The sequence below is a fragment of the Thalassophryne amazonica genome, chromosome 10 (genome assembly GCF_902500255.1).
Source record: "Thalassophryne amazonica chromosome 10, fThaAma1.1, whole genome shotgun sequence".
NCBI lineage: Eukaryota > Metazoa > Chordata > Actinopteri > Batrachoidiformes > Batrachoididae > Thalassophryne > Thalassophryne amazonica.
The window spans coordinates 9,868,347-9,889,998 of NC_047112.1; the positions used below are offsets into that span (position 1 = coordinate 9,868,347).

The 21,652-nt window shown below is 42.7% G+C and overlaps 2 protein-coding genes across 3 annotated transcripts; one reads left to right on the forward strand and one right to left on the reverse strand.

Moving 5' to 3' along the window:
* Positions 1 to 1,189: 1,189 nt before the first annotated feature.
* On the reverse strand, positions 1,190 to 12,455 carry bmb (brambleberry). The gene is made up of 13 exons (XM_034179415.1): positions 12,389 to 12,455; positions 11,505 to 11,784; positions 9,624 to 9,752; positions 8,570 to 8,755; positions 8,260 to 8,482; positions 6,557 to 6,673; positions 6,290 to 6,469; positions 4,972 to 5,178; positions 4,764 to 4,890; positions 4,384 to 4,445; positions 3,488 to 3,561; positions 3,280 to 3,389; positions 1,190 to 1,405 (listed from the first exon to the last, which is right to left on the reverse strand). The coding sequence occupies exons 2-13, from the start codon at positions 11,733 to 11,735 to the stop codon at positions 1,279 to 1,281; spliced, it is 1,773 nt and encodes a 590-aa protein (XP_034035306.1). The 5' UTR covers positions 11,736 to 11,784; positions 12,389 to 12,455; the 3' UTR covers positions 1,190 to 1,278.
* Positions 12,456 to 12,845: 390 nt separating this feature from the next.
* Positions 12,846 to 20,505, forward strand: pycr3 (pyrroline-5-carboxylate reductase 3). 2 transcript variants are annotated; one of them, XM_034179417.1, is made up of 7 exons: positions 12,846 to 12,977; positions 15,959 to 16,052; positions 16,141 to 16,205; positions 16,310 to 16,489; positions 16,580 to 16,792; positions 19,204 to 19,296; positions 19,369 to 20,505. In XM_034179417.1, exons 2-7 carry the CDS (start codon positions 15,977 to 15,979, stop codon positions 19,573 to 19,575), a joined length of 834 nt encoding a protein of 277 aa, XP_034035308.1. In that variant the 5' UTR covers positions 12,846 to 12,977; positions 15,959 to 15,976; the 3' UTR covers positions 19,576 to 20,505. The 2 variants fall into 2 exon arrangements, with proteins under 2 accessions (XP_034035308.1, XP_034035307.1); XM_034179416.1 differs by lacking the exon at positions 12,846 to 12,977 and adding an exon at positions 13,020 to 13,866 and having other exon boundaries at positions 19,369 to 20,502.
* Positions 20,506 to 21,652: the final 1,147 nt, after the last annotated feature.

The following is a 21,652-nucleotide window of genomic DNA, read 5'->3' on the forward strand; positions in this document are numbered from 1 at the left end:
TAGTTGTGCACACAGTATAATCAGTTTCTGGAATTCTATTTTTTGGTTGGTATTTGGGTTTTGGGGCTCCATATGAAGACCCACTGTAAACCTTCTGCTTGTGTGCATCTGTTCAAACGGGCCGTCGGCACACGATACAATAAAGGCTTGCATACATTTTCACTGAATTCATGATTGAATGTCGTGTTGCCATGTTTCACCCCATATTTAAAATATGATCACTATTTTACACATAAGCAAACCTCCATCAGGCTCTGCCCCTGTAGTCCTAAACTATATCTTGCGGAAGCAGCATAACAATCCTCAGATCAGCTCGCTCCAATTCTGTGACTGAAACCAGAACTGGGTTTTGCAGCACCCCCATAATTAAAATACCCTGCACGTGCAATACATCCAGTGGGCTTTTTTTTCCCCCTTCTACTTAAAGCAGAACTGATTAACGAGTTCTTAAAGTAGGTGGTGACTACTTCTGTGTAACAATGCACAAATGAAATATTTGAAAAGAAAACTGACAGATTTCCCAGCAGTGAGCACCAAAACAAAACGTGGAAGAACGAGGCAGATTGGACACCTTAGATTCCCAAAAGGCATTCAAGGATCTGCAGTGAATACCAAGTTAGTTTAGAAGATACATTTTGTTTTTGTTTTCCCAGAATTAAAATGTTTTCAATTGCTGCTAAAAGCCTAAAGGAGGTGGACCACAAAAATGCAACCTCAAAAACCTTTCAATCGTCATGAAAATTCAGTAAGGAATGTTATATATTTTATTCCAATTCTAAGGTGGAACTATGCCAGTATACTACAAAGGTATGTCTAAAAAGGAAGAGTAAAATAGAGTAGAAAAGAGTAGAACCACTTAGGTGCCTGGTCTTGAGAACCAGGGATAGTGACGGTTGAGGATGGATGGTGGAATCGTGATATTTTAAGTAGTTTATTTCAAGGCCATTTGAACCTAAAGGAATCTGAGATAAAGGTCTAGTTGTAGGTTTTGTAAAGTAGTTCCATCATACTGCATTTAAATACTGCATACTGCATTTGTGTGAACACACAAAAGGTTAAAATTTTTTTATTAACTTTCAAGTGAGAAGGTAAAAGGAATAAGAGCTTTTAAAAGTTGTTTTACATGAAAAACAAACAGGAAGAAAAAAAAAGTTAAAAATTGAGGCTGAACACTGAGCCCAATGCACTGGGGTTGACAGCGGAATACGCCAGCCGCTCAAAATACTACAAACCACAGGAAGGTGGAGTCTGGTGTGATGTCACAGTGCTAACAGGAAGTCAGTCCATGTAGGAGGTGTGGCCGCCTTCGTGCACTCTGCAGTACTCCTGCCCCGCTGTGGCTCTCTTCTTGCAGGGCTTCCCGATCTTCGTGACGGCGCTGCACAGCTGGCGTCCTGATGCTGAGCTGCCGCGTGGAAGACAACACGACTCCGATAAAACTCATCCAACATAAAACATGCAAAGATTTTAAAAGTGGAAAAATGTACTCAATGTGACTCAAATTATACTATTTTTATAGAACACCAAATTGCGATAAAGTTACCGCAAGTTGCTTCACAAGCGCAGGTTCCAACATCAGCAGACCAACAACAAATACAATTTAAAAGAATTAATACAAGTACAAGGATTTTGTCAAGAAAGCAATAAATAAAACTGACCCAAATAAAATAACCCAACAGTCACATTAGCGACAAGAGTCAGCAAGCGACGACTTGCCGTTCATTTTCGCAGTGGGCGTGTTGCAGCGGCGAGACAACAGTCGCGTATACCGCCAGTCTATTTTATGCAAATGCTGAACAACGTGGCACAGCAACCGCCAATCGGAGTGAAAACGCAGCGTGACGTCAGCTGGTCTTTGGCTCAAACAAAATAATCCAAGACGGTCGAATACGCGCTGAAACAGCTGCATTTCTGAATAAATCTAATGTTGCTCATATTTAGCAAATATTAGTGAGAAAAAACACTTTGACATCTAAAAACTCTGTTTTTGTAACCACATAACACCTGCGAAGTGATTTACAAGATCTCTTACCACGCAGAAACTGGGAACGCCCATCAAGTGACAAAATCAACTGCTTGTCAATGTCAGTTGGGTAAGACTGTTTGTGCAGACAGCACCCCCTGCTGGTTATTCAACAGACCAGTTTCAGTTTGATGTTCCGTCTGTCAATTAGGCCAAACCACACACAGCATCATGGGAAAATGTCCAGATGTGGCATTTCCACCAATCTGTCACACGCCTACCAGCTCTTCCATCAGTGATAATAATAATAATACATTTTATTTGTAATGCACTTTACATTCCATGGAATCTCAAAGTGCTACAGAGCAGAGACTAAAAACAAACTGTACAGGGTCAAGAACAATAAAATATATTCAAAACATAACCACACAGATAAAATCAAACATTTTAAAAGGCTCTTTTAAATAAAAGTGTGACAAACTCTAATATCGACGTTGACAACGGAAGTGCTGCTAGTGGCATTGAGCGTTTGCTTGATCACTTTGGTTGATAACTGAGGAGACATTCACTGAAGCTCGTCTTTTGTGTTTAGATGCTGTAGTTGTAAATAAAAACAGCCGGCAGTGTTGCTGCGCTACCGCGGCAAGATTTGGGTAAACAATATCGGCGGGTTTGCTTTCAAATCTTAAAGCTGGAAGGTTTATAATTTATACAGACCAAGGTTAGGATACGGAAGAGAGCCAATTGTCAAACTCTACAGCTATCATGGAATAGTAAAATAATCTGGTCTGTAAAGTGGGCGGTCCTTAGAAGGTCATGGTGAAACCAGATTATGGTCAAATTCAAACTCCTATGTGATACTTATGTAGGTTATACGGTTCAAATTTGGTGAACATCGGATGGATTTTGTTCACCGTATTGATTGAATCCATTCCTGCTTCGCCCCCTACTGGTCTTACAGGTGATAACTAACTAAACCAGATGGACTCATTTCACCAGAATCAGATTAAAGATCTGGAGTTTCTCAAGTCCCGGTTGGCTGAACGGCTGGTGGGGTTCTGCGGGAGCAGCTCCAGGTTCAGTAAGTCTCTGAGTAACTGGTGAAGATGACAGACGACAGGCCGCCGTCTTTATGGGCGTTAACTAAAATTATTTTCTGACGCTCCAACAAGCAGCCTGGATTACTACCTCAGGTGGACTGACTGGTCCTGCAGCATTGATTGTGCATGCAGGTGCACTTCTATATTATGCAAGACGATGAGTATGTGGGGTTTGGAGCACATGTCCTTAAAGGCCACATTGGATCAAATACTGACCGGTTACTGAGTACCGACAGGGACGGACTTGCACTTCGGGAATCATTCCAAACATCACACCAGTCTGTCGCTCCTCTGGGGTTCCTGGGTGGGGTTTCATCAAGCAGAGCCTGAAGAAAATAAGACCACATTCAGTGAGTTTGTGGCGTTCCGGTGTGGACACTGTTCTCTTAATATTGTGGCACCGTGCATGCCGCCGGGACGTTACCGTCCAGGGAGTGGAGTGATCGGGTTTGCTGATTGTTGGTATAAACCGTGGCCCGAGCAGAGGCTCCACGTCACCTGTGAGCAAACACACAAGTACGCAAGTCTAAACAAACTGAAGATGGGACACAAGTACGGTGGCCAAGAGATGCCACAACACTCAAATGCATACAACGCTGCATTGATTAAACAGGGAGTTGCACCAAAAAAAAAAAAAAAAAAAGAAGTCTTGCAAATTGGAAATGCAAACAAATAGCCTACAGCACACAATTACATATCTGCAGCCAGTGGCGTTTCTACACTGAAAGCCACTGTCTGCGGCAAATTCGCACAACATACAAAAACAGATGAGCTGCAATAACCACAGCACAACAGAAGTACATGCAACACAAAAAGAGGCGCAACTAGTTGACTGTCATAAGACTGCACTCTAGGCAGCAATCAACTAGTTGTGGACAAAAGTGCAGCTACTGTAGCAGTGGGCACCAACATTTAGCTAAAGGCTAAATGGTCAAAACATTCGTACATATTGAAACACTATAGAAAACATGACCACGCAACAGTTATGTGTAAGTTGTGTGCAGCGGCACTGAACTCCACTGTGTGTCTTTCTTACATGTCGGTTAAATAAACTAGTCAACTACCGTCACAACGAAGATGTGAACTAGTATATAAAGCAGTGGTGGAGAAATCCCGAGTGCATCCTAGAGCTTTATTATCTTTACTGGTACATGGTTGGGTCATCGTTGGTACTTCATGGCGCTTTACAACGTGTCGTGTGAATTTCTGTTTCTCAATTGATGCAGGCATCTGTTTTTTGCATTTGCTACTGTGTTGATTTGGAAGTGTTTAGCCTCTCACGGCCACCGTACTTGAGGTCTTAAGGTTTATATGTAATACCTGATATGAAACTGTCATGATCCAGTAGTTCGCTGGATTCTCTGCAGCCATCTTCTTCTTCTCTGGAAGACATCAGATAACCCACTCAGATTTTTTTTTTTTTTTTTAGTCAACTTAAAATAACGACGCACATCTCAAAAAAACCTGCTGAGGGGACACAGAACTAGTCACGTTTGAGGTGGATTTACAGAAAAGGTCAGTGGAGGGACAGTTTTGGATAACGGTGGACTGAATAGTTGCAGTAACCTTTTGAAGTGATCTTTGTGAAGGGGCGGAGCCAGAAAAGATGGCGTTTCATTCACAGAGTTACTTGTAGGTCCAGTCACTAACCAGTTACAGATACTTGGTTTCCAGCCCTGCAGGAGGACTTGGCGTCTCACCTCCGTGGTGTGGACGAGACAACGGGCAGCTTCTCTGGTGCCACAATTTCACACGGCGGCGGCAGCAGCACCGCCAGCTTTGGGCTGATCTGCAAGCACGTCCACAGCTGAGTCACAACCCAATGACCTGCAGGCGACATGAGGGAGATTCATTCATGGAAAGGCACACAGGAAGTCCAATGCCCCCAAAGAAGTGAATGGTTTGTACCCAGGGTCAGGGTGAGCAGCAGCAGAGTCAGGCTGCTCAGATCTAGCGCCGGCTGCTGGTTGACCTCAGCTGCTGCGTTCAGAGGGACAGCGAGGAGCAGCGCGGCTCTGGAGAAACCAGGACAATGCAAGAAGGTGAGCAGGATGGCACACATGACAAAGTATCCTGTGTGAAGGAGACACGTCCACATGGCTGCAAGGCTCAAACCTGGAGAGGCGGAACATGAGTTACGGGGAATCAATGTCAGTGATGTTTCTTTCTTTTCTGTGAAATCGTTCTGACATCTTGAACATTTAACTTTGTCATCTTCATTTTCTCTGCTGTGATGCCTTCAAGGTGCACAAATTGATTCTGTGTTTGTCCATTTTGGTTTACAAAGGAACAGTGGGGGTCCTAGAGGGATTTACTCCCCGGGCGAAACCCCCTGCGTGCCCCCCCCCCCCCCCCCCCCCCCCGCGCACACTAACGTGGCCACCACCTCCGCCCCACCACCCATGAAAACACTAACTTCGTCCTGAACACCCACAATCCCACAAATTAACTCAACAGCTATTTTCAAGAACAAATTTCCAGTTTTAATGAGTACTGAAATAACAAACAAAGAAATTGGCACAGTCTATGCAGTATATCTGCATAAAGGGGTGGAGCCAGACATTTTGCCAGGGCAGCATAAAGGTGCGCGTGGTTAGCATAAATGTGCGTGTGGTTAGCATGCTTGCTTCCCAAAACAAGAGGTCACTGGTTCAAAGCCAACCATGGCCTAGTCTAAACACACATCTGGAGTTGCGTGCCAAGTCAGCCTGCAAAACCGGTCTGTCCTGAACAGGTTTACCTTCTAGCACCACTAGGAGGCACTGCAGGCAGTACATCTTCAGTGCCAAAAATCCACATCATGTGTTAAACATCTGGTATTATTAAAAATAATAAAATTACTATAGTCTGTTTGATCAGGTGGGACTTGAGCCAGTTAATTTGTGGTAAGAATGGAAACTGAGCCCAAGTTCTGTTCTAGTTTGTTCTACTAAGAAAACAACAAAACAAGTGACACCAAATTCTTCTATTTATTTTTTTGCTCAGTAGCAGTGCTTCAGTTAGCCTCTTGGAGTTGACGCCACACCCAGATGCAATGTACAAATGTTGCAGCTAGCAGTAGCAGCACTTCAGTTAGCCTCCTAGTAATTTGTGTGATTTGTTGCTACTTAAAACTACTTCCTCACTCGAAGCAGGTAGGAAGACATTCACAAAGTTTGAACCGGTACAGTAACACCCAGCAGGTTGCCCGCCACGACACAAACAGGGCTCCGCTGTGAAGTCTCACCCGCTGAGCCGAGCCAGGCCTGGATCACGTGAAGCCGCTCCTCTATGCGGCTCTGCATGTTATCCAGATAGCGTAACGCAACTCCCAGCGTGTTGTTCATGCGCTCCAGCTTCCTCATCAGGTCAGCGTAGTACTGCGTGGTCTGGTCTTGGTACTGCAGGAACTCGGACATGCTGTGGTCTGGTCGCACACACACACACCACTGACACAAGCTATAGGTTAAATGGCGCTTTGATCGATTTACAGTTGTGATGCACTAGTGATTACCAATTCTCTGGTAGATGTCCTGAGCTTGGTGTCGGACGTCAGCGAGGTCTTTGACGATGGCGCTGTGGCTGTCCTGCACCTCCGAGCTGTGGCTCTGTAGATGCTCGCTCACATTTTCTGCAAGAGAAGGCACAGAAGACACCCATCCTTATATTTCCTGGAACTAGTCCGGGTCTGTGTTGATTTAACAGCTGATTGACCCTCTACTCACCTACACTCCTCAGGAATGTTCCCAGACAAGACCGGATAGACAATCCCTCCACAGTGTGTTCTGTATCTACAGAGAACTAGACGGGCTCCACAAACTGACAGAGGGAGGTTTCCTAAGATACTCAATTGGCTCCTGGCACAAACCAGAACTTCTACTTTGAGTTCTTTCTGGGATGTTGGAACTCAATCGGCCTTGAAGATTGGGTCCAACTACCAGACAAACACACCTCATTTTGGTTAATGAGAGTTGATAGGCTCCTGGACGACTGGGAGCTTCACAGTCTTGTCTGTGACTGAAACAACTTCCATGATTTGGGTCAAGTCAGATATGGGAGGATGTGCTGGTACCGCGGTCAGTGGCCAGTTCCACACTATGGAACTAGAGCCTCAACAATTTGCATTTTTGGGGGCTGGTAAGATACAGACTTGAGTTAAGAAAATTATAATAATTGTGACACAGATATATAAAAATGGTTTATTTCTCAGTAACTCTTACAAAATATAAGTGAAAAATGCCAAACATATTAAATTTATACAGACATACAGCCATCTGGGAACGTATTATACCATCCTGTGTTACTGATATGGAGCAAAATACATCATGCTGCCCTGATTTGGATTGGTAGTTGCCATGCTGCATCGTTCACCATTTGCATAAAACTGTCTTCTCAGCTATTTTGGCCCTACCTAGCTGGCGGCTTGGCAACCAATTGTCTCTTGTTGCTGTAAAACACCCACTCTTACTGACAATGAACAGCAGCTGCTCGTTTTGCCCGTCTCTTGTAGCTAACGTGACCAAGGGGTGAAGGGGTCCCAGCCATGCTTGACAGCATTGCAATGCCACTGGATTACCCTCTACTGGACAAACGACATAGTGACACCATTTCCAACAGCCAGTGTTTCTGTACATTGTTTATTCTGTAAAATAGAAAATTTTATATTGGCAAAAATAACATCAATATTGATATTTTTACAAAAGGCTCATCAGCCAACCAATATATTGGCTGAGCTCCACATAACCATCTTGGGTCTGCTGACAAAACCTTGAGCTCGTTCCACATTTCCCCTTATTTGTGATTAAGACCACAAGCTCCTTAAATTACTTCACTTGAGGAGCCAACCTACTTCAGATTTAAAGAGGGGCACCACCAGTTTCCAGAAGACTACCACAAAGTGATCCTCATCCAAAGTGCTTCACTGAACTGTGCACCGGCGGGTTTGTTGTGAGAACCAACAGAACCAGATCATATATATATATATATATATATATAAAGTTTGAGGAATGCCCTGACGATCACAACAACAGACACGCCATCACTCGCCGGATCCTGTCCATACCCCCCCCCCCCCCCCCCCCCAAAAAAAAAAATCAGACATGGCTCAAACCTGGTGGAGTCCTGAGAATATTTTACTCCTCATCATCATCACAGAAGGACCAAATAGTTTCTAACAAGGAACCAGACACCCCACAATGATGAAAAGAAAGTTCTCACCCATTTTCTTTGTGATGTCCTGAATGAGCTCTCCTACCAGCTGCTGTCCAGAGGCGATGAGGGCCTTCTCCTGGCCCAGGTGCTCCAAATTGGCCTTCAGTGAACTATCCATGAGCTCCTGGCCCTCAAACAGTTTTCCCTGCTGGGTCTGCAGGGCACTGTGCCCCGCAAGCAGCTTGTTCATGGAGTCTGCAGTTAGTTCTCTCAGCTCCAGCTGCCCTTCCTGTCACAAACCACCACAACCACAGCCAAGTCAGGACTTTGGGTCCTGAGGATACACATGAAAGTGCAGATGAAGATCAAACCCTACCTTCAGCTCCTTCATTGCATCCAGCTGGCTGGCTGCTGTGGAAATCAGAGTGTTGACCGTGTGCTCGGCGCGACGCCGGAAGAGCTGCTGGCGGGCGGCATAGCACACAGAGAGCGCCCTGTTGCTAACGATGTGGTACGCGTTCCACGTGTCGGAGTCCATATCTGTTGTGCACTCTTTAATAGTCTGGAAAAAAGTCAAATAACTAATGATGGCAGCGAACAGCTGTTTCAGTTTACCAGAATTTAGCAGATTTGGAGTTTACCACAAATTATACGGGACACTGTTACGTCAACGCAGCGTGTGCGAGACTAACAACTAGCCGCTTTAAAGCGTTAACCACATTTAGCATATCCAGTAATACTAGGGCACTTCCCACTAGTCCTAGTACTAAGGAGAGCATGTTGAAGTTGTTTTTATATTTATGGTCGGCTATATGTTGCACTAAAGTAGGTGACGTAATAGTAGAGAAGCTTGAATCTTCGACTGGACTGGGTTGCTTGACGCGAGGACGTTTCGCTTCAAATCGCAGAAGCTTCCTCATCTAAAATTTTTGCTCTGGTGGTCTGACTTCTGTCTTGACTCTTGTAGAGAAGAATAATTCTTCTTCTACGATTTGAAGCGAAACGTCCTCGCGTCAAGCAACCCAGTCCAGTCGAAGATTCAAGCTTCTCTACTATGGAAACCACCTGGACAACTGAGAGCGTACACAGAAACATAGGTGAAGTAATGTTAAACAAGTGAGACAATTTAAAAAAACCATTTAATTATGGTCAATTACCGTTACTTGTTGATTTTTTAATTCAACAAATTTACAGACAACAGTACAATTAACGGTGATTAATGGTGTGTGTCAACAGAATGAGGTTTTATTTTTGTAAATTGAACAAAACGGGATCTGGTTTGTTCACTATTTAAAAGTACTACGTTTATTTGTGAACTTTAAAAATCAGTTTGGGGTTGTAATATACACCATCAAATAATATACAGAGGTTTGGACCCGTGGACCACATCGACGTAACAATGCCCGCTCTAACTTTAGAACTCAAATTACCATTTCGTCAGTACATGGGTAGGTCCTCCGACCTTCGACCTCTGCCTGGCAGTTCAGCAAGGTCACACCGAGCTTCGCCAGCTGCTCCTCTGAGAGACGGTCGCAACTCGACTTCAGACGGGAGACCACCTGCAAGCAGACAGACGCCGTGAGCAAACGTGAGGAAATGACGCTGCCGAGTGAAGCCAAAGTTTCGCCGCGTCCCAAACCATGTCAAACATTTGTAGTCTGTAAATTTTTTTTTTCCTCGTCACAGGAGTGTAAGTCACACCTGCCCCCCCCCAACCTCCTCCAAAACAACAAAAAGTTAGTTAGATGTAAAAATATGTATTATGTCTGTATAAAATATGGTAATTATGACCAAACATGGGGAAAGTGACATTAATGGTTCAAAGTCTGTGTAAATCTTTGTGTAGTTAGACTTTGATTAAAGGAAGCTACAAGTAGTACAGTAGTTTTTCAACAAGTGTATAAAAAAAAAAAAAAAATGAAATTTTTGGCCCTTTTGGGGGGCCTTTGGGCAAGAAGAATGTATTATTTTTTTTTAATGTTTGGTCAACAGGCAGCCTCTTAAAGAATCTTTATGCAAAATTAGAAAAAAAAAAAAAAGCTATTGACCTGTTTCCTGCAATATAAAGTGAAAATTACTTTTTTTGGTATTTTTATTTTTCTTGCCTAGCAATGTGTTACTCTGTAACTTAGTAAAAGTGGGTAAAGTGGGCAAATTAGTGGAATCCCTGACTTCCCCCTGCCCACGGGACAGTTTTAATGCTGCAATCGACCCACACTATCGCTGTGATCAGCACCCCTGAGTTATACTGCATAACAGATACGAAACTCATAGTAACGCACAGTGACTTGGAGAAGTAACTTTAATCTGATTAATGATTTGGAAATATTAACATGTTCGATTACTCGTTACTGAAAAAAAAAGGTCAGATTTTAATAACATGTTAATCAGTTCTTGCTTATCAGGATATGAATCCTCTGTAAAAAATTTCATAACCATATATGAAAAATTGTGGGTTACAGGCTCTGCCCAAGTTGGTGGAGGTAAAAATTTTTAAAAAAATTCTGTTTTTCCAGAAAACCACAGGATGGCACACTGTGTGTGAATCCTGATGCCATTCCTCAGCCGAAAGGACTAATAACTGAGTGCCACTTGCATCTTATTTTGAAGAGGTGAAGCACCTGTATGATGCTTCAACGGCTAGAGGTGGGCGATACCAGGAATTTTGGTATTGGTCCGATACCAAGTAAATACAGGCCCAGTATCGCCGATATCGATACTGATACTTTTTCATATTTAAGTTTCATAGCTCCAAAGGAGCAAAAAGACCTAGGATAGAATTTCGCCAAACATTGTACGTGACAACAAAATAATTTATTATCATAATCAACATTTTTGTTTAAAAAATATCACTCAACACAACTTAAAACAAAATCTCCTGAGGTAGAGGGCTGACAAACCACAATACAAGAGCAGCGCTGCTCTTATAGACAGAGAGTAAACTTTGATGAATCTGCATGCACAGCAGTCAGTGCGTGTGGGAGAGAAAAAAAAAAGCTTGAGTATCGATCTTTTTACACGAGCATTGTTCAATATCAATACCAGCGTTGGTATCGATATTATCGATATTAGGATCGATCCGCCCACCTCTATCAACAGCTTCAAAGCCAACTGCATCCTTTTCCTGACAGGGACTTTACTGTTCGCCAGCTATAAACTTCACAATTTTAATCCAAATGGAGAACTCAAGTACTGTTTGACCCCAGCAGTGAGCTCTCCACGTCCTGTTCTAACAGTTTGTGTCCATTTTTTTTTGCCTGAAATCTAACCCCTGAGGGTGTTAAAATATGAACCAGTGAGCTTCCGGTTACCTTATAGTGGCAGCTGTCCAATGGGCTGAGCTCTATCTCCTTCACTTCAGCCAAAAACTTCTCATCAGTGGTAGTCATTTCAAACTGGGCGTTCTTCGCCAGAGCCACCGGAGACACTGGTGGGTACTGCGGTGGCGGCACTGGTTCCGGATGTGTCCGCCTCAGCCACTCAAACAGGCCACTGACCACAGGCCAGCTGCAGATCATCAACCCGATCAAGACACGACTCATGGCCAATGCTGAGGTTCTTATTTGTATTTTGGTGAGACAGCGCCCTCACCTGGAGTTAAGCACAAATGAACAAAGCACTGACAGACAGAAGTTTGCACTCAGAGTGCCGCTTGTTCTTCATTATGCTGCAGAAGTGTCATTAAATTCAGTTAGTTTGTATTGTAATCAGATTTAAAGATGCAAGCTTTAATTTACAGGAGTAATAACCCACAGCTGCTAAAAACAATGTGCTGTTTAAATAAAGAGCACTTACTTGGTGCAATAATTCTGTTGCTGCACAAAAACTGATGTGCACAATTCTTGCATACTTGTAGAACGTAAAACACAAGTTTGCATAAAAAATGCACATTGAAATCTCTCGCAACAACGTATGTTATATTATCACATGCAATAAACACAAACGCAGTCAAGTAAATGTTAATGAGGATTTGTCCAGACATGTCTATCAGACAGCTGCAGCCCGTTAAACCTACGCTCACCGACTCCTACAACTCCTCCTATTCATTTAAAATAAGACATTATTGATCACGGGGAAAAAATGTAAAATAATAATAATAATAATAATAATAATTTCAATATATTAACAGGACGCTATGACGTCACGGGTATGAAAGCAAGTTGCACATTATCTAAAAAATAAAATAAAACTGTACCTGTTTTGTTTCGAGGAAGCCTCGTTACCGGACAAAAGAACTCGTCTGAACTCACACAGCTGAAAAAAATTACAATTTTCTTTCTGAAGCTGTCACTCATTATTCCACGCCCAAAGTGACAGCTTCAGTTTTGTAGTTTTTATATGCATTTAAAACTACAACAGCCTGCAATAATTCAAAATGTTATTAAGGTCATTATTTTATTCGTATGGAAAAAATATAGCTTGTATATGACAGCACACATCAATGTAATAATGTGTATAAAACTACATAAAAAAATCTAACGTTTTTATGTACCTTTTTAAGTTTATTGAGTAAGATCATTTAAAAAAATAAAAAATACAAGCATAAAGTGCACACTTTTATTTATCCCCCTAAAGTTGGTGGTTTTAATTTTATTTTTAATTTTATTTCCAATATCCTTTCCGCGCAAGTTCGCTAAGTACATTATTTGTAAGAGATGTTTCTTTTTTTTTTAATATCATCATTATTATATAAACCTATATATACAAATCAGTGTTCAGTATCGTGAAAGTTTCGAAAAGCTTCGACACCAAGTCTCGGCAACACTCGTCTTCTTTCGCAGCAGGTTTGTGGTTGAATCAGCAGGTTTTGCGCTGTGTCATCCGTTTCTTCTTCTTTTTTTTTTTTTTTTTAATTACATTAGCAAATCTGAAAGCCAACAGGTGAAATAATATCTTTAAAACAACATTTATTTATCGTTGTTTCTCCTCTATATCTATTCACGCGACAACTCCGTGTTATTTTCTGGTTGTCCAGTCCACATGAAATGTGTGCTTTGTGTTTATAATCTGTGGATTATTTTCTCGCCGCGGTTATAGTTCAGGCAGAACCCCCAGCCCGGTTACTTTTTTATGACCCTAACGGCGATTCTTTGAATTTGTTGCGGTGCGGCGAACTCCGCTGGAAGCTAACGATGCGTGCTAGCTGTTAGCATGCTAGCTGTTAGCATGCTAGCCGCGTGAGTTTGTGGTGGGCTAAACGTCCGGCAGACGGTGATGGACGACGGCGGGGCGAAGAAGCACAACTGGGACGTGAAGGAGACCGAGCTGTTTCTGGAGATCCTCAAGGAGCTGGACATCGAGAAATGCCTGGACGGCAGGAAAGTCCGGAATAACAAGGTGTTCAAAGTGGCGCACCGGCGGATGACGGCGGCCGGTTACCACAGATCCGTGGACCAGTTAAAGATCCGCTGGAAGCTGCTCAAAAGTGCCTACTACAGGTGTAAGAGGCAGCCGGAGTCCAGGATCCAGGGCTGGTGGCGCTATGAGAAGACCATGGTGGAGATCATGGAGTCCAGACTGGCTCCTCTGGTCGAAACCGGGTTGGATTCAGACAGGAAGGATGAAGTGACGGAGGACTCTGATGGAGAAGCGTCCACGCTGCCCTGGTCCCGGTCATGTCCGGATAACGGCCCCCAGAACCTGGATTTGGACGTGGGACTCACTGTGGACAAAGTCAGAAACCAGCTTGTGATTTTGGTTATGATCACTTCATCTCTCAGATGTTTTTAAGGGATAAATATTTGACTTCCCAAGGTGTCAACCTGACTCCAGAAGGGCCAAGAGGGTGCAGGTTGATCAACTCATCCCGTTGCTCAAAGTAATGTTAATCAGTGAAATCACCTGGTGGCCCTCCTGGAGTCAGGTTGACGTCTATGGACTTCCAAAGAAGTTAAACAACTCTGATTCTCAGAGCTTCCTGGGGAATTTCTCAGTCAGCACAAGAATACAAATTAAGTCAATTTTCAAAAACAGTCAAAATCAATTTATTGGAAAATAAGAAGGAAGACAAAGTATCATGAGAGGTTGGCAAAAAAGAATTAGGATAGTCTGAGAGATGATGAAAGTAGACAAGTACGAGATGTGGCAAAAGCTAAGAAAGTATAGCGAAGTGTACTTGAAGTTGAACATTAAAGAAGGAGAAAAGAGTTTGTACTGATTGGTCAGACAGCAGGAGCAAGCTAAAAATGATGTACAACAGGTTAGGGTGATAAAGGATGCAGGTGAAAATGAGTTGACAAGTGAGGAGAGTATTGAGAAGGTGGAGGGAGTATTTTGAGGCGCTAACCAATGAAGAAAATGAGGGCGAGAAGGCTGCTACTGATTGATGTAAAAAAAAAAAAAATCAGAAAGTGCAGCAGATTAGTAAGGATGAAGTGAAGACAATTATGAAAAGTGGAAAGGTACAAGTAGTTGTTCCAGATGACATACCAATGGGGGCATGGAAATATTAAGGAGAGATGGCAGGGGAATTTTTGTCCAGATTGTCTAATAAACTCTGAGAAAGTGAGAGGATGCCTGAGTAGTGGAGAAGTGTGTGTGCTATCTTATTTTAAGAAAATAACAGCTGCAGTAACTACATAGTTGATCAGAGTAGGCAAAGCGAGGCTCTGAAAACTGAAATATTTGGACTGAGAGAGCTGATGGACAAATATAGAGAAGGCCAGGAGTTTCTTAGACTGTCCCAGTTCAGAGTGTGCACCCTTATAAGGTCTATGTTCCATGAAACTCTTCAGGCTTAGACTCTAGATTAGATAGAACTTTATTAATCCCTTTGGGAAGACTCCCTCAGGTAAATTGAGGTTCCAGCAGCATAGCAGCACACAAGGGTACACAAGCGTCTAGCCCATGGAGCATTTTGCTTTTGTGCCATTGTGTTTCCCCGGCCTTAGCTACTTTCACTTGGCAACTTTCCCAGCATCATGTGCCAAGCTAGCTTAGTGGGTGTTATCTGTAGTTTAGTAATCATTTTTCAGTATTTATGCTTTACTTATAAATATTACTGATTTACAGTTGCACATGCAGAATTAGGACACATCAGTAATGTTTGTGGAATTAGAGAAAGCTTATGACACTGTGCCCAGAGAAGAGTTGTGGTATTGTATGAGGAAATCTGGAGTGGCAGAGAAGTATGTGAGGATAGTGTGACAGCGGTGAGATGTGCAGTAGGAATATTAGATGCTTTCAAGGTGGTGATAAGGTCAGACAGGTGAGATTGAGATGATTTGGACGTGCAGAAGACGGACCCAGGGTATATAGGGACAAGGATGCTGAGGATGGAACCATCAGGCAGGAGGAGAAGAGGGAGGCCAAAGAGGAAGTTTATGAAAGTACTGAGGGGGGACATGCAGGTGGTTGGTGTGACAGAGGACAGGATGAGACTGAGACAGATGATCTGCTCTGGTGACCCCGAACGAGAGCATCCAAAAGAAGTTGTTTAACAAATATCTTGCATGCTCATGCACATACTGACTTGATGCTCCTCCTCAACCATCCAGCAGGTGTTATGAGGGCTGAAGGAATGAAGATGTTTGCAGAGTTTCAGCTTTAATTCAAGAAGTAAAAAAAAAAAAATGTTTCAAAGTACATTCAGTAATTAATTATTAACAATTAAATTACCCAAATGTTTTGATAAATACATTATAAATAAACAGGAAAGTAACAGAAAATTCAGACCATTTTGTTCACCTTTCGTTTGTTAGCTTTGTTGCCTTTGATGGTGTGCTGTTGCTCACCATTTTCACTCCCATGTGTCCTCGATTTCCAGATCAAACTGGACCCTGACATGGACTCGCAGCTGAGGATTGGTTTCATCGGTGCAGGGAACATAGCGTTCGGCATAGCAACAGGCATCTTGTCTGGTGAGTCACCAAACATCTGCTGATGCAACTCAAGAATGTTTTACTGGTGGGAAAAAAAAATTTCTTAGTTACTGTGTTTATGTTACAGGAAGTGTTCTTCCTGGAAATGTTAAAGTGAGTGCGCCATCCTCCAGGAACCTGAGACGTTTCCAGGTATGTCTTTGGAGTTTTTGCTTCCTGTTAGCTCGGTGTCAAGAATGCATCAGTTTGCAGAGTGTCTGGACATATCGGTAAAATGTCTTCCGCTCACTGGTCAGGATCTTGGGATCGCCATCACGCACTCCAACACTGAGGTGGTTTGTAGTACCGACATGGTCTTTCTGGCGGTCAAACCCCACCTGGTTCCGCCTGTCCTCAATGAGATCTCCCACCACGTCACTAAAAGACACATAATTGTCTCTGTTGCAGCAGGAGTGACGCTAGCGACGCTGGAACAGGTTTGTGTTTTGAGTTGTACGTAACAAATCTGAAAAGTCTCAGGCTCAATTCCTCTTTTAATTAATTTTTCTTTTGTTATATTTTACAAGCTCCTGCCGGAGAATTCCATCGTCATGAGGCTGATGCCGAACCTGCCGTGCGTGCTTCAGGAAGGAGCTCTGCTCTTCACGAGGGGATCCCAGGCTAAACCGGAGGACGGTGCCCTCCTTCGCTCCTTGTTGCTTCACTGTGGTTTGGTGGAGGAGGGACCTGAGACCTGGATTGACATCCACACTGGATTGAGCGGGAGCGGCGTTGCTTTTGTGAGAAATGATTTGGTTATCGTCATGTACAGTAGTGTTCAGAATAATAGTAGTGAAATGTGACTAAAAAGATTAATCCAGGTATTGAGTATATTTCTTATTGTTACATGGGAAACAAGGTACCAGTAGATTCTCACAAATCCAACAAGACAAAGCATTCATGATATGCAGACTATTAAGGTTATGAAATTGGGCTATTAGTAAGAAAAAGTAGAAAAGGGGGTGTTCACAATAATAGTAGCATCTGCTGTTGATGCTACAAACTCAAAACTATTGTGTTCAAACTGCTTTTTTTTAATCAATCATGTTAATCACTAAACTAGTATTAAACATTAATAAACATTAATTTTGTTGGTTTGGAACCAAGATTTTGCTCGTTTACTAGTGTGCTTGGGGTCATTGTCTTGTTGAAACACCCATTTCAAGGGCATGTCCTCTTCAGCATAAAGCAACATGACCTTCAAGTATTTTGACATATCCAAACTGATCCATGATACCTGGTATGCGATATATAGGCCCAACACCATAGTAGGAGAAACATGCCCATATCATGATGCTTGCACCATCATGCTTCACTGTCTTCACTGTGAACTGTGGCTTGAATTCAGAGTTTGGGGGTCATCTCACAGACTTGGACCCTTGGACCCAAAAAGAACAATTTTACTCTCATCAGTCCACAAAATATTCCTCCATTTCTCTTTAGGCCAGTTGATGTGTTCTTTGGCAAATTGTAACCTCTTCTGCACGTCTTTTATTTAACAGAGGGACTTTGTGGGGGATTCTTGCAAATAAATTGTCACACAGGCGTCTTCTGTTACAGCACTTACAGGTAACTCCATACTGTCTTTGATCATCCTGGAGCTGATCAATGGGTGAGCCTTTGCCATTCTGGTTGTTCTTCTATCCATTTTGATGGTTGTTTTCCGTTTTCTTCCACCCGTCTCTGGGTTTTTTTGTCCATTTTGAAGCACTGGAGATCATTGTAGTTGAACAGCCTATAATTTTTTGCACCTGCGTATGTTTCCCCTCTCAATCAACTTTTTAATCAAACTACGCTGTTCTTCTGAACAATGTCTTGAACGTCCCATTTTCCTCAGGCTTTCAAAGAGAAAAGCATGTTCAACAGGTGGTGGCTTCATCCTTACATAGGGGACACCTGATTCACACCTGTTTGTTCCACAAAATTGACGAACTCAGTGACTGAATGCCACACTACTATTATTGTCAACACCCCCTTTTCTACTTTTTTTTACTAATAGCCCAATTTCATTCTTCTGAACACTACTGTAGCTTCTGAAACCAGAATAGAGCTACCAGATCTTCCCAGGACAGGGTCTGATTGTGTCTGAACTTGATGACTGGATCGGCACTCACAGAACGCACAAACCTTCACCACTACTACTCAGTACTTTAGTGTTTAGATTATGAAGAGTACTGCACATTTGTAGCTCTGGTTGCCCTTCCCTGATGGGGTTAGTCTTCCTGCTTAGCTCGGTGGCTGATAGTCTTTTGAGTCATTCTGCTCATGTACAGAATCCTGGTGAAGATGAAAGTTCTTTGACGAAGGTGGGGAGAAAAAAACCCCACTGCGACTTTATTTCAGTAATGTGAAAAAATAAGCAAAACAAGACCGTAAAGAGTTTCTAAAAAATGTTCATGCAAAGCTTTAGTGACTTAATTTGATGACACAAAGGCTTTGGAACTTAAATTTGGTGACCCACAACTTAACTTAATAACTTCATCTGGTGATGCAAAGCTTTTAATGGCTGGATTTGGTGAGGTGAAAGGCCTTTTCGAAACCTCTAATTTTACCTTAATTTAAACGGAATGTCTTTACTGGTTTGGTTGAATAATGTCCAACATGAAGGCGTTGATTGAACTCTGTGTGGTGCTGAACTGTCTGATTTGAAGTCAGCATGTTCTGCGCTGCGTGCAGCACGGTGAGAAATCTCTGTCATCAGATTCTGGTAAATATGGCCACTTCCTGAAGACTCTGCAGGTAAACCGGTATTTGTCAACTTTCTAAACAGGACGGCACGGTGGCTTCGTGCTGTTGCCTCACAGCAAGAAGGTCATGGGTTTACTTCCCAGCCTTGCTGTGTGGTGTTTGCATGTTCTCCCCGTGTCTGCGTGGGTTCCCTCCAGGGGCCCCGGCTTCCTCCCACATCCAAAGACATGCAGGTTCAGTGAATTGGAAACTTGAAATTGATCGTGGGAGTGTTTTTCTGTCTATGTGGCCCTGTGATAAGACTAGCATCTTGTCCATGGTGGACCCCATCCTTTGTCCTATGACTGCTCCAGCTTCCCCCCCAACCCTAAATTGTAATAAGCAGGTGTAGAAAATGAATGAACTTTCTAAACAGTAAAGTTAGAACTCTGACTTGGTTTTTTGTTTCCACTCCATTCTGCAGGTGTATCTGTTTGCTGAAGCTCTAGCAGACGGTGCCGTCAAGATGGGCATGCCGAGTGCTCTCGCCCATAGCATCGCATCCCAAACTGTTCTGGTCAGTTTTACAGCATGTGTGATTCAGTGGTTTTGGTGTCGCTAAAAACATGATCTTACTGTGGTGTTGCAGGGCGCCGGCCGTCTGTTACGTGACTCCGGTAAGCATCCCGCTCAGCTTCGATCTGAGGTCTGCACTCCAGGCGGAACGACCATCTACGGGCTGCATGCGCTGGAACAGGGCGGCGTGCGTGCCTCGGCCATGAGCGCCGTGGAGGCCGCCACCGAGAGAGCTAGGGAGCTTGGCCGGGCCTCATCGGCGGCAGGATCCAGGAACTGACGCTGTTTTAAAAAAAAAAACAAAAGAAACACAAAGGCAGATCATGACTGTTTTTTATTTATTTTTCTACTTTTAAATTGCAGCTTTTGCGATAAGAGAGCGATCCGGTTAGTTTTGCTCAAGACAAGAAGTTGGGGGGGGCACCAGACTATTATGTTTATGCAATTATGCTCATAGTTGGAGTAATCATAATAATTAGGTATGGCTGAAATAATTTTTTTGTTGTTGGACAAATTAAGATATTCATAATGGAATCATCTAATTCTGACCGTACTCATGTCTTAGTGTAACACAAAGCCCAGAAACATATTCACTCATTTTCAACTGTTTACTCCAATTAACGGTCCCGGGGGGGGGGGGGGGGGGGGAGCTGGAGCCTATTCCAGCAGTCATGGGGCGTGAGGCAGGATTCATCCTGGACAGGTCACTAGTCTGTCGCAGGGCCACATACAGACAAACACTCCCATGGTCAATTTAAAGTTTCCAGTCCACCTAACCTGCATGTCTTTGGATGGTGGGCGGAAGCCGGAGCACCCGGAGGAAACCCACACAAACACGGGGAGAACATGCAAACTCCACACAGAAAGGCCCCAGGTGGGAATCGAGCCCATGACCACCTTGCTGTGAGGCAACAGTGCTAACCACTAAGACACTGTGCTTCCCCAAGAAAAATACTGATGATCATTAATGCAAAGTTTTCATAAAGTGTTGTGTTAACATTTTACTTTTATTATTTTGTAACTTTTATGGTAGGAAATAAACATTTGCGATTTCTAAGTTCCAGCACTTAGAATAGCCTGTTTTTTTTTTTTGTTTTTTTTTTAAAACAAAAGTGTCAAAAATCTAGTTAATTGATTGGCTCAGTATATAATGTAAAATGTGAATAAAACCGTGTAAATGCCTTTTAAAGTGAAAGAAATTATTGTTGTCCATGAGATATGTATTCTTTAAATAAATGTTGAGTGTTCTTATACTAACTGGACTGATACAAACTTATGGACATGTTTTACCTTCACTTTTTATGTGCAAGTCAAACATGCATTTGGCCACTTGATGTTGCTATGATGACGGGGTTATATCATGCAGTCTGAGTACTGCACGTGCGCTCTTTGAATTATGAGTACAGAATATTGCAGGCCAAATGCGTGTTTTATCTTTTTTTTTTCTTAAAGAATGTTTGACTTTTAACTTATTTTAACCGTGTTTACAACTATAACTACGCGACCACTATAACATCATGTGAGTACTTCTGTGCAAACCAAGTCAGGAGACCTTTTGTTTACAAGCTGGACCTCAGCGCACTCTGGGACAAGGTGTTTTATCTTCATTTATACTTTAGCTCATCCACAGTAACTAAAGTAAATTTCAGGAAGGATCCATTTTCTGGCAGCCACCACCTGTCAGCCTGCCAGAATTTGCATTCTCTGTCTTTATAGCTGGAATTGCACCCTACCATCCCCTTACCAAAAAGTAGTACATGCAAGTATGTTTCAAGTATACATCGTTTACTTTTTATATACTTATCAGTACTATTGTTGGTAAGGGTCAGGTGTTTTATCTTCATATATATCTTAGCTCATCTACAATTCCTACAGTAAATTTGAGGGCATTTTGTGTTTATTTAGTGGAATTGCATAGGGGATACTTTTTTTTTGGCAGCCACCATCTGTCAGCCTGCCAGAATTTGTATCCCCTATCTTTATAGCTGGAATTGCAACCTACCATCAGGTGTTTTATCTTCATTTATACTTTAGCTTATCCACAGTTACTACAGTAAATTTGAGGAAGTTTTGTCTTTAGTGGAGTTGCATAGAGGATACATTTTTTGGCAGCCACCATCTGTCGGCTTGCCAGAATTTGTATCCCCTATAATTTATAGCTGGAATTGCACCAACATAATGTATTGCTTTAAGAGAGGGTGACATTCATATTGACAAAAACACAAAGCATAAAAGCATTTTCAAAGTAAAGGATAGGATGGAGGTGGGCAATGTGAGCCCCTCCCTGTATCACAGTCTCATGCCAGCTTGTGGTGACATTACGAAAAGTACAGTAATCTATGGGTTCATGACAGTAG

Bases quoted from the DNA above. Each gene is read 5' to 3' on its own strand.
- bmb (XM_034179415.1), bottom strand. From the start codon at position 11,735: ATGAGTCGTGTCTTGATCGGGTTGATGATCTGCAGCTGGCCTGTGGTC. The intron at 4,891-4,971 runs GTACAAACCATT...TGTCGCCTGCAG, and splicing joins GCTGCTCACCCTGACCCTGG to GTCATTGGGTTGTGACTCAG. The intron at 3,390-3,487 runs GTAACGTCCCGG...TATTTTCTTCAG, and splicing joins ATCACTCCACTCCCTGGACG to GCTCTGCTTGATGAAACCCC.
- pycr3 (XM_034179416.1), top strand. From the start codon at position 13,408: ATGGACGACGGCGGGGCGAAGAAGCACAACTGGGACGTGAAGGAGACC. The intron at 13,867-15,958 runs GTCAGAAACCAG...CTCGATTTCCAG, and splicing joins TGGGACTCACTGTGGACAAA to ATCAAACTGGACCCTGACAT. The intron at 16,053-16,140 runs GTGAGTCACCAA...TTTATGTTACAG, and splicing joins AGCAACAGGCATCTTGTCTG to GAAGTGTTCTTCCTGGAAAT.